The sequence below is a fragment of the Aspergillus ibericus genome (assembly GCF_003184845.1).
Source record: "Aspergillus ibericus CBS 121593 unplaced genomic scaffold BO80scaffold_4, whole genome shotgun sequence".
Lineage (NCBI taxonomy): Eukaryota > Fungi > Ascomycota > Eurotiomycetes > Eurotiales > Aspergillaceae > Aspergillus > Aspergillus ibericus.
In genome coordinates, this window is record NW_020292102.1 from 222,503 (window position 1) to 234,401 (window position 11,899).

General features: G+C 50.7%; 3 protein-coding genes across 3 annotated transcripts; 1 reads left to right on the top strand and 2 right to left on the bottom strand.

The window, feature by feature from the left end:
- Positions 1-519: 519 nt before the first annotated feature.
- BO80DRAFT_346622 (autophagy protein 5) lies at positions 520-1,574 on the top strand (the record flags this gene model as incomplete). Its single annotated transcript, XM_025715376.1, has 3 exons — positions 520-639; positions 684-1,119; positions 1,171-1,574. 3 exons carry the CDS (start codon positions 520-522, stop codon positions 1,572-1,574), a joined length of 960 nt encoding a protein of 319 aa, XP_025579259.1.
- A 4,533-nt stretch (positions 1,575-6,107) lies between these two features.
- Positions 6,108-9,086, bottom strand: BO80DRAFT_431502 (SAM and PH domain-containing protein; the record flags this gene model as incomplete). Its single annotated transcript, XM_025720747.1, has 3 exons — positions 6,108-8,786; positions 8,839-9,018; positions 9,084-9,086. 3 exons carry the CDS (start codon positions 9,084-9,086, stop codon positions 6,108-6,110), a joined length of 2,862 nt encoding a protein of 953 aa, XP_025579260.1.
- Positions 9,075-9,772, bottom strand: BO80DRAFT_169866 (uncharacterized protein). Its single transcript, XM_025713933.1, has one exon. The coding sequence runs from the start codon at positions 9,471-9,473 to the stop codon at positions 9,120-9,122; it is 354 nt and encodes a 117-aa protein (XP_025579261.1). The 5' UTR covers positions 9,474-9,772; the 3' UTR covers positions 9,075-9,119.
- Positions 9,773-11,899: the final 2,127 nt, after the last annotated feature.

Here is an 11,899-nt window from a genome sequence, read left to right on the forward strand (position 1 = left end):
TAGTCATTCAAAGGGGTTAAAACCTGCTTTGCTAATTCGGTAAATTTCACAGGACTGCATTGTCTATGGAATTCAAAGATAAGGAACTTCTGGCCTTGCAACTGACACTGTCATCAGAACAGTCTGTCTGTATTGATCCCGTTCAGTAGCAGTTGGCTCGAAGCATGCAGAGCATCGATGCCGCAGGTTGCCTGCCTGAGGTATCCATCACGTGCCTCTGGCTGGATTGGGCAAGTGGCCCGGTCAACGGCTCCATCTCGTCTTGCTGAGCTTCAGTTTCATCTCGTTTCTCCTTTCACCAGCATCCACTCGGTCACTACGCATATCGTACTAGTTGGTTTACATTGGATAGACTATGGTCTGACCTGCCGGCATTTCCTCCGGCCACCGAACGTAGTGACGATCCTCGTCTGTCTAACCACTGAGCATTCTCTTACTTTGGTATAAACACACTATGTAGACCAGAAGGTGGAACTGACCTAGTTTGACAGGCTGGAATGCTGTTCCTCCCCACCGAATATGGATTCCAAAGCCACCCTGGGCAGTATCCAGAAAGCCGTCTGGGACGGAAGGCTGCCGTTACAGATCACCCTGGCTCCATCCGAGAGCCGCACCTATGATCAGACAGATCCATATCTTGTATGGCCCCTCTACGTGACTCCAGTCAAAGCTAACTCGGTCAGATTGCCTGTCCCCGCATCTCATATCTGCCATCTCTCTTGCCGAGGTTGAGAGCGTTCTTTGCCTCCTCCTTAATCGACCCCAACTCCCGTCCGCACGAAGGCTGGTTCTCCTTCGAGGGCGTCCCGCTGAAATGGCATTACCCTGTGGGCTTGCTATATGACCTCTACGCTGGAGCGGACCCTGCTTCCAAGGGAGGCCGCGATACCGATCTGGCATCCACGACAGATGGAGATCCATTGCCATGGTGTCTGACCGTGCACTTTAGCGACTGGCCCGATGGGGAACTCGTTCGACTGGATCCAGACGGCATAGTGCTGCACGACGCGTTTATTAACAGTGTGAAAGAGGCGGATTTTCTCAGGAATGGAACCGCGAAAGGCATCATGACTCTGTCCAAGGAAGATTCCTCGGGACTTTGGGAGGCAGTTCGAGATGGTATGTCACACATAGCCTTTGAACGAAAAGCGAGTGTTAACAAATGCTCAGTGGACCTCTTATCATTCCAACGAATATCCAACATCCTCATCCCACCGCCGTCGCAGCCATTCCGCAATGTCCCTATCCGGCTCTTTCTTCCTCTTCCTCCGGACTCGGGATCGCCTTCTTTGAAAGTAGTCCAGTCGCCCATCCCTCCAATCATTCCGCCATCCTCCGCATCTATCGCCGCAAGTCAATCCATCCTATCGACAAGAGGTCCTCAACTGCAGACCATCGGATCCGCATTGCACTCGCTACTACCGCATCTGTTTCCCAGTCGGAGGACTCCAGTCTTGGCAAAGCCCGTGCTGCATGGCGCAGCGGTACCCATGAGTGCTCCGGTGGAGGAAGTGGCGAGATGCTCGGGGTATGGCGATGGGTGGGTTTATATCGTGATCCGGATGATGGGATAATAATAGAGACTTACAATCACCGGCCGTGGTATCGAATATTGCCATTATATAGACTCCTCATCTTCCGAGTCATACAATTTATCACGACTTCAACTCCCAACTCCTTTTTACTTTGCATTGATCTGTGATGGCTACATCCCGAGACTACTGATTGGGCCTAGTCTTAGCCTGAGGCGCTATGAAGCCCCGCGTCCGCCGCGACGCCGCGTTTCCGATCACCTCGATCGCACGCGTTCCACCGACCTCATCGCATATTGCGCCCGGAACAATGCGTCGCTCCTTGATATGCACTCGAAAATGGAGTATCACTGCCGCTTAAAATGATCCCATAGATCACAGATCTACCTGGAATGGACACCCAATATGAACACGGCCAAGACATTCAGCAGCGACGATACGGTCGGATAATACTCGCACAACCAACTGAGCTGGCTGTCGCCGAGGCCATGCTCGGCGAAATACACGCTACCGCTCCCTCCGGATGATCATAACGCCTATACTCTGGGAAGGATCGGGGCCACAATGTTGCAATAGCCTGCTTACCCAGCGGCGAATACGACAATGCTCTAGCAGCCACGTTGCATTCGTTACGGTTTGATAGTGGACATCGGAGGGGACAATCACGGTGATAGCATGGATATACGTGAGGGACGTTGTGGTGAGCCAGCTAACTGGTAACCATGGAGGGTCTTGCAATATGGCTCAAGAGGCTCTTGGGGTAGCTCTTCCAAGAAACTAGAGTGTCTGATTATTCCCCTCACGGTACGCTGATATTGATGATAAGCATCTATCAACAGTTGTTTATGCCCCCAAAGCTTGAGCCATCTTTCAAATGTGACCTGGCCTTTCAGTTTCCTCGAACTCAAACGGAGTGCCTCCAGCCCTTCGATGAGAGCATGCGGCTTACTAGTCAACATGTCGAACTAAACGCAGTGAAGATGAAGAATGTGCCACCGGCTACTTGAATAATCCGCCGTGTACGGACCAGGTATTGTGGGCCAAATGCAGATTGTGCTAGTGCTGGCATATCGAATCCGAGAGAAATGCTCCGATTGCGTTCATACCCCGAGACTCATCGACTAGCATACGGAAAGCAGCACAGGGTCGCAATCATACTCAGAGGCTCGGTTTTCAATAGTACCAGAAAGACATGAAATCCAGGTGGAATCGTACTTGGACCATGAGCTGAATGAGCCACGGTTCCTTGTTGCCGATAATACATAACATACCTACGTGAATACAGGGGGGAACTCAACCCCTGTCCTGAAGAGCTACCTGCCATTTTGTGAGCAAGGCTAATCCTTTCCACGACAAGGCATGGAGACCTTGCAGTCCGACTTGCATTGCTAGATGTACTTGTGATTCCAGATATCAAGGGAATAATGGCTCATAAGATCCTAATGAACGCTCATATAAAAAGAAATTTATCTATATGGCAGCCTATCTTTACTCCTACATGAGCAAGAGGCGGATACTGTTGATCTGCTTAGTGAAGACTTTCATAATAAGACACAGTATCCCCTACTCAGAACCTAGTATCCCCTACATAGCTTGTCTTTTCCTTCAGATTCGACAATCCAACCATCTGGCAACGGATTACATCACCTACGCCCTGGACGTACGATCATACCATTTCTCTATGACCTCTCTACAAGCGTATAACCAAAAGGAGAGACCCATGTGCTAGATCTTCTAAATACCTTCCCTTATCACAATGCAGGTCAGCAGTAGACCACTAAATCCCTACCAACCCATTCATCTTGCACTTGGAAACTAGTTAAAAAGGAATATATACTGAGTGGTAGGTCAGCAGGATATCTAAATTGGTTCAATGAAGCATTTGATTCTGCGAATGATCTCCCAAAAAGCCCTCTAGTAAGGGTCCCTCCCACCCTTACAGTCTTTATTACAAAACGAGGGCCTCAATGTATCAGAAAGACTGCTATACTCTCTTCCCAAGATGGGAGCATGTCAATATCATGTGATGGAAGATATAAAAAGTAGGAATTGCTAGGGCAGTTTATAGAAATATACGGGGGACCTTGGTAGAAGGCCTGAGGTGATATTGGACATGGTGTGAGCTAATTTCGATATTGATACTCCAAAGATGATTTCATGATGCAGAGGAACTTGGATCCCAGATCGCTGGAGAGATGACGAGAACGAGGGACTGAAGCACCCGTGTATGCTAACCAATATGTTCAGACAAGCGAGCATATTGAAGAGCCGAGGATATGTGCAGAAGAAAAGCATCTACAACCACAAGTGCTAGTACACATACAAAATCAGAAACTGGGATGAGAGTACCTGAGCACAGTTACGACTATGAGCTACCTATCAATAATGCCTCGATAAAGCAGAAGATCTCAGCTCGCAGGTCGTGGACATCAAAAACAACGTGTTCGGACCGGGGTACCCTCCGGGTCTCAAAGTCGGCTTGGCAGTCATACATCGTGGTCAGGGAAGATGGTAAGAAGTGCAGGGCTTGAGATGTAAGTGACAGCAATTAATGGAAATGTGCTTGCTGTTGGCCACTCCAGTAGTCTGCTCTGAGTGAGGTACCTGGTACTCTCACACGTGAGGAATAGGTATGAAAGGATGCAGAACAGTTACAGCTGCAGCTTTAGAGAGTAGATAACTGCTACGGCCGTTCCTCAAGACATCTGTGAGATTATGAGCCATCATTGAAACGCAAAGAGCTTGATGAGAGAGAGCATTAAGTGCCAACCGAAGATCTCATCGCCTGAGCATATCCCATCCATACTTATCTTCCATCGAGACATATCGAATGCGAACTAGCCAGGAGTTTCAGCTATCAAACGAACAACTTCGCTCATAGCTAAACAACCTCCCAAATCTATTTTGTTTCCTATAGAGTAGTATCACTAGCTGATGATTCCATAGCCTATATCTATAGACAGACAATGTCCCAACCCAGGACAATTAACATGCTCCACAAAACTAATTACCGCAAATTAACCCCACCGGAACCCACTCCCTTACCTACTATACTACACCGGGTCTACACCCACCCAAGTACTCGTAGACAGATGATAGATCCCCACCAGCACGAGAACACCACTTCAACAAGCATAACCAAAAGAAACCGAGTCCCAAGTCTCAACCCCCAGACCCTGACCCCATGAATGCGAAATCGACGCAAGAACCCCATCCAAAAATAGTCCACGCCTATTACCCCACCACACGGTTAACTTCAGATGGGAAACGAACCCCGCACCTAAATCAAGCCTGATAGATATCAACGCCTAAAAATAACCCGCCGAATAATTGCACGTAGAGAAATGATGCCAAAAGAGAACATCATTTAGAAAACAAAAATAAAAAAAGATCAAAGAAAAAAAGTAAGCCAAGAATCCAAGGAAAGGAGAAAAGAAAATAACCGCCAACTTCCCACCCAGCAAGCACCAGTTCCTCCCTCCATATGCAGATGCAATCCTTCCACCGCCCTCATCACACAAAGCGTATCGAGCAGATACCCAGCACCCAACAACCACAAAGTAAACCCCAAATAAACTCCCATAAAAATAAAAGGACGAAATACAACTCGACGCGCCAGATGTGACAAACCCACCCAACCTGCATATCCCCCCCTCTTCTCTAAGCGCCGAACGAACCCGGAATTCCCGTCGCAATGACCAATACGCGCCCACTCTGTTAGAATTAACCGGGGGATGTGATGGACGTTACATACGTGCATATTCTTTTATGCAGTGTGATGAAGATTTTTATTGGGGGATTATTTTTAGGGAGCGGGGAGAGGGGATCAGTTGCCTTGATGAAGGGAGAGATGGACGGGAAGAGGAGAGAGGGACTAAAGGATCGAAGGATCGAAGGATTCATTGAGTTAATGGGCTTTTTTTTAGGATATCGTGGATATGCATGTGGGATTTGGCGGTTGTTGGTTGTCTGTTTGTCGGTCTGGAAGGGTATCTATCTTTGGCGGTTGGGTCTGTGCGGAAGGGATGTGGATTCTTGTCTGGGTTCAAGGTGTAGAGAATAGGTGGGGATGCTATTGTGCGAAGTAACCACCGTAGGTCGTTGCTATGTGGGTTGATGTTGCGCTTTACGTAGTACCCTCAGGATGCAGCATTGCAAATCATGGTCGGGTGTCACCCAGGAGACAACTTCATCACGGTTATGATTACATTTCCCCCGTAAACAACAGTCAATCATCTTATGTATACGATAAGGCATCTCGTTATCATCATTGACATTAGACTACCTATCCCGCAATGCTAGCCAAGTCTCACTATTTATGTATGTAGTCCAAATAAATAAACAAACAATCCCTATATCAATCATTCTGGTGCGTACAGTGTTGCTGATGTGGGTAGATCCGGGTATTGGGTATATGTCATGGCCGTCCTGCGACTATGGTCTTGTGATCGTTCAGTCGTAACAAAAAACTAAGCAAACCAAAAAAAAAATCTCAGAGGGTAGAATACAACGGCACCAACATGATGACTGAACTGGGTCGGGAACAGTAACCATGAAGCCGGGAGGGGAGAATGCTCAGATGAAATTTCCTTCGGGGCGCATTTCGTAACCATCTTCTCTGCCCTTCTTAAGAGCCTTGGCGAGCATCATATCTCGCATCCAGTCAATGCGCTCATCACGAGTCCTCACCGCAAAGTGGTGACTCTTGATATCCTTGTTACCAAACAGCATCTTCTTCTCGTTTTCCTTAGAGGCCGGAACGAGGGAGAATGTGAACGCTGCGTCGCCTTTGCCAGGGTTGTTCCCATTGCGGAGGATGGACTTCTTGAAGGCAGCAGTGAGCTTCGAGCTGGAAGCCAAAGCCGAGCAGGCAACAGCATACTCCTCAACATCGATCTCTTCCAAAGCCCGAGAGCGGCGGAGCGCGGCATACTCATCCCGGTGCATGGCCAAGTTAGTTCCACGCAGGGTGAAGTGCGCTTCCTGCCAGTCATGGCGAAGGAAGCGAGCCGGCTTGCGCTTCTTCATATATCCACTTCGGGTCACATCAGGGTCTAACTTAGCCACGGAACTGTTATTGCCCGTCTTGCAGCCGATGCGCGGACTTCTTTTCAGGTCTGCGGGGTCATCAATGGGCGTGAGGGGCTTGTTCTCTTTGACGCGACGCAAGGCCATGCCGGGATGGGCACGAACAGAAGGAGACCGTGAGATCGGTCCTGGATAGCGGGCACGCATCACATTGCCGTAACGCATGTCCGGGGGAACAGACTGTGACGTCTCACGGGCGATGGGCCCATCCATCTGGGCAGTGACTGGGACGTCCACCTCGGTGAATGGCGTGCCCTGGCGGTAGTAATCGGCCGGTGGGATATTCCGAGCATTACTGAAGGGCCCGTACTCCTGCACCACGGTCGGGGAGCCATACATCTGGCTGGCCATGGATGGCGTAATGGTCCGCTGGGTTGTCACCGCCGTGGTCAGGTCATCTGAGTCGGAATCGGTGGGAATCACCAACTTCGGGAGGCTGCGAAGGTTGGCAGTCATATTGTTTGTACGAGTAGCTGGGGGAGGCAGGATAGGTCCAGCCTCATTAGGGGCCACCTTTGGCGGCACAGCTGGTGCAGGGGAAGTGTCAGAGTCGGAATCCGAGTCGGAATCGGAAGAGTGTTCGAGATGCTGGTAGCTGAAATATTGGCGCATCTTCTCTTGGGGATCAAGCTTTCGGATCTCGTTCAGGGCTTCCTCAGATAGTCTTGGAGTGACTACCCCCAGGACGTCAGACGATGCTACCACTGAAGGCTCAGTGTCAGACTTGGGTCGCAACATGTTCGGTGCTGTCTGGGGATTCCCGGGATTTCCGGTGACAATGCTCTGTCCGGGGACAAGAATCGCATCCGGATATTCCGCAGCCAATTTCTCCATCTGTCGCATATATCTGCGGTACTTGGGACAGCCCTCGCCCTTGGAGCAATTGTGTGGCTTGGGGAGGACTTGTTCGATACCGACGATGGAAACGGCCTCTGTTTCCGTGAGCTGGTTGCCGTTTGGCTCCCGGGAAATCACTTCCCCAGTCGGGGAGATCGATGCTGTATATGACTGTCTTCTGGGAAGGTCCCCGTTTCTGGAGGACTCCCGATCCATGGAAAGATCCCGGTCCCTCGGGCGTTGGTCTTTCATCATGGTGTTGCGCAGGTGGTCAATTGAAGCCATAAGTTGATGCCGTTTGCCAAAGGACTGAATGCCGAGTTCTTTAAGATCATCGGCCCGAAGATTGAGCAGGACATTGCCAGCAATGTCGTTGATGATGAACCTGTCAATGACAGACTCGTCGTACCCAGCAATGTGCATCCAATGGGCGACCTGGCTCGGTGACCAACCTCGGATTTCACTCTCCTCTACCTGAGAAACATCCGGATGCACAGTCCGATAGGCTTCGGGGGTGCATGGAGAGAATGCATATTTGCGTGAGCTCGACACATCGGACCTCGGGAACTGTGTGCTCCCAATACTCGAACCGGTGTGTTGAGGGGCCTCGAAATCGGAAGCAGAATATTGAGGAGCTGCAAAGTTTGATTTGGAGAACTGAGAACTCGCAACGCTCGAGCCAGTATACTGGGGAGCCTCAATGTCGGAAGGAGGGTAGTTGGGGGTTCCAACATCCGACCTTGGAAACTGTTTTCCCCCAATACTCGAGCCAGTGTGCTGAGGGACATCAAGATCAGATGCAGGATAATGAGAATTTCCAAAGTTCGATCTTGGGAACTGGGAACTCGCAACACTTGAACCAGTGTATTGAGGAGCCTCAATATCCGATGCAGGGTAACAGGAAGTGCCAAGTTTGGATCTGGAGAACTGGGAGCTCGCCACGCTCGAGCCCGTATACGGAGGAGCCTCGCTATCTGAGGGTGGATAGTAGGGAGTCCCAAGGTGCGACCTTGGAAACCGAGCACTCCCAAGGTTCGACCCAGTATACAGTGTCTCGACGTCCGTAGGCAAAGGTGTCTCAACGTCGGACGGTGGGAATTGTGGGGTATCTAGGTCGGACTGGAACTGAGATCGTCTTGGAGACCTTTCGAAATAGAGATCAATCTCCGTCGATGGTACCGAGCTGGCGGAAGCGATCGATGATCTGAACAGATGCGGGCCAGAGGGGCCTTGAGTTGATTTGCGGTAGTAATCGAACGGTCCACGGGGAGCATGGTCGGGAGTCGGCAGTTCTGGCGTAGAGGCAGATGAGACACTGTCATAGCCAAACTGCAAGTTTGCGTTAGCAAAAATGGTGTGAACGCAGATATGTAAAACTTACTGAGCCCATGCTCATGCGCGGGGACTCATCGTCTGACTCGCTGTATTCGAAGTCCGTATCATCGAAGTCGGTGGTTGCAGACTGGCGGGCTTTCACCACCGTAAACGCCGGCTGGAATTTCTTGGTGTTGGTCATGTCAAGAGACGCAGGCGGTGCCTTGCGCCGAGTGCGTCGTGTGTCCTAAGCCGAAAGAAATTAGCATGTCACCCAATGGGCTAGGACCGCGGTGAAGGAGATATTCTTACCATGATTGAAATTAGTGAGGGAGAGAACCCGGGAATTTAAGAGAAGTGAAACGCCAAGTTGCCAGCAGAAATGGGGATACACAGGGCTTTGGAAGGTTCATCCAACGCCTGTGCAAGATGGAGAAGGGTGCACAAAGGGAAAGGAAAGAGTATCACACAGTGACACAGTCCACGCATTCGGAGAGAAATCAGGAGGCAGGGTGAGGGAGGGGCCCTAGGGTCATCTGCGGTATATGTACATGGCAGAGCGAGTCTGGCAGCCCCTTGACCGACAGGTTGGCGGGGAGGTGAAACATGATCGTGCGAACGAAATCCTGCCTGACCGAATCGGGGGTCAGAGCTTGAGAGGGCTTGATCCTGACCTGCAGGGATAGTGAAACGCAGCAGCATCGTTCTTCTAGGTGACTGGAGGAGTGGCCAGCAGGATGGCTGGACGGAGTGATGAAGAGTGATCACCTTGCAGTAGTCCAGAGGTCAACACGGTGCTCCCGTCCCGGGTTGTCCAATGAATTGGCGCCGGGGCAGAAATCACGCAGAGAACAGGAGCCAGAGGGTGAATGAAGAGATCTGAGAGGACGAGCAAGAGCCGTTGCCGTTTCTCTACGCGCCGGGCTGGCGATGCGCAGTGGCTTCCAGGCCCGTGACTGGCGGAGCCTTAGCGCCTGGCCCGCACGGCAGCCATCCTTTCCCTTTCCCTTCCCTTCCCCTCCCCTCCCACTTCTATCTATACCTTCTGATTCGGCTCTTCGTCGGCGATACCTGGCCCAAGGCTTCGAATCCCGGGCAATTAAATATCGCGTGAATCCGCCAGGTCCGTCATTTCTCTCCTGTTCATCCTGAGCCAATCCTTTACGTTGGTGGCTGGCCATCCTATATCTGTTCGCCTTGGGCGGTTCGCGTGCGATTCGCTCCAGGTGAGAACCCGAGCGTCAAGGCGCTCATCTATCAGTATCCTCGGCAACCTACTTAGCGGTGGGCAGTTCCTCGCCCTGGAGTGATTCATCGACTTTCCGTCCCCCGGTCCCCTGTACCAATTGCGGAGCCAGCCTCTCCCAACCCACGTTGGTTGCTCTTCACCGAATATTTCCTATCTATTACATCATAACTTCAAACTTTGTTCTTAGCGCTAATCCTCCCGGTGTCATTGTTCTCTCAACAATAGATCTTTTCAATTTGAGATACGTTGGCAGAATTGAATTTGGGGATGTTCTTTGGATTCTGCCATGTGTATCGCAGTGTCTCTAGTACTCCGTAGACCGTATTCAAATGGTTCAAAGAATTACAAAAATGTGATGATTCAGACAAACATCTGCATTGCCGATGTGATGAGGTTTCCGCCTCGACAGGTGCCAGATGTGCAGCGACACGCCAGCAACAGATAAATCTGTACCCATGCCTAGGCAACCAGCGGAAGAAAGATAGTAACCTAGGGGATGAGCCCGGATCCAGCGAGAATCCAAATGAGACTGCGAAGCGAAGGAAGACTGGGGTGGAATGGATGATTCAGTGTGCAATGGTTACCCGGGCAGTTCGATGGTCCCAAGCGGATATTTTGTAAGGCAATATGGCTCGTCCAGCTAGTTCCAACTTCAAGAAGACATCCAAAGCCATAACTTAAGCGCAGCACAACCGTGAGCCCGGTTAAGTGATGGAAAACGGTGACCGACAAGCGGTGGGTGTGATGTGACAGCTGTGACTAGGCTACATTAGCTGCTTTCCGGCAGCTGGGCGTACACGGTACTGCCGGCTTGGTTGGCTGTCAGTCGAGGACCAAGTCCAACTCTAGCTGTTGGTTGTACCCGTGACTTCCACTAGTCCATGCTGATTGACTGTGGTCGCAGTTCCCTAGGATTGCAATGTAGAGGTGAATCCTAGCTGCGGGAGGGGTTGCGTGTGCAAAGCGTTCAGTGCAAGGCAGTCAATACTCCCGGACATGCCATCTGTAGGCCTGGGGAACCAACAGCGCAGTTGATCCAAAATTAGAACATGATTCAAAGTAAAACTTGCACTCTGCTGCTGTATGTTGCCTGACTAGGAATGTCGACTTCAAAGCGGCGGTTCCAAGGAGCTGGTACCCCAATGCATCTCTTAGATAGAGATACTATTTTCGTATCATGATCTGAAACTATCAACTTCATGCAATCTATTAAAAGAACAACGCTGGGAATGCCCGCGATCTGATGCTGAAACAGTAGTGAAGAACTTTATTTAGAACTCACGATGCTGTAGTCTGATCTTGGATGCACTATCTTGATAACCGTGCTTGTCCAAGGATCAATAGCGTGCTGAATAGGATCATTTGACTGGATGATGACCTGCAGGAAGTTATGAATAGCACACGATGAGGAAGAGATACTCGGGAAGGGCCTAAGTTCTGTTTCTATTCTTGTCACTCTCCACGCTTCTGGCACCACCACGTTTTCCGGTCTTTAGAGGTTGGTGAACGTTCTGGCGGTTCCCCGGCGGTTAACCAAGGCCGCACACTGGCGGAGAGGAAGGTATTCTTATTCCGGGCGCTTGGGTACCCCGCTCAGCGAACACTGCTGCAGTGGGAGAGTTATATTTAGGATCTCGAGATCTGAAGAGCAGCTGTTTTCCTAAATATAACCACAGGCTAGTGATCCGGGGACCAATGAGCCGGGGGAGTTAAACGCAGATAATGGCCCCCTGGTCGGTAACCCTCGTGCAGCCCGGCGGTTAAGCATTGCTAATTAAGGCTTGCCGGCTCGTCCAAGCGTCTCCGATCCGCCCCGCCTCTGCACGGGCCGAGGCCCAGTTCCACTGGGGCCCGCCACTGATTGGCCCACGCCGACCAG

Excerpts from the sequence above, each read along its gene's own strand:
- BO80DRAFT_169866 (XM_025713933.1), bottom strand. The coding sequence starts at position 9,473 with ATGCTGCTGCGTTTCACTATCCCTGCAGGTCAGGATCAAGCCCTCTCA.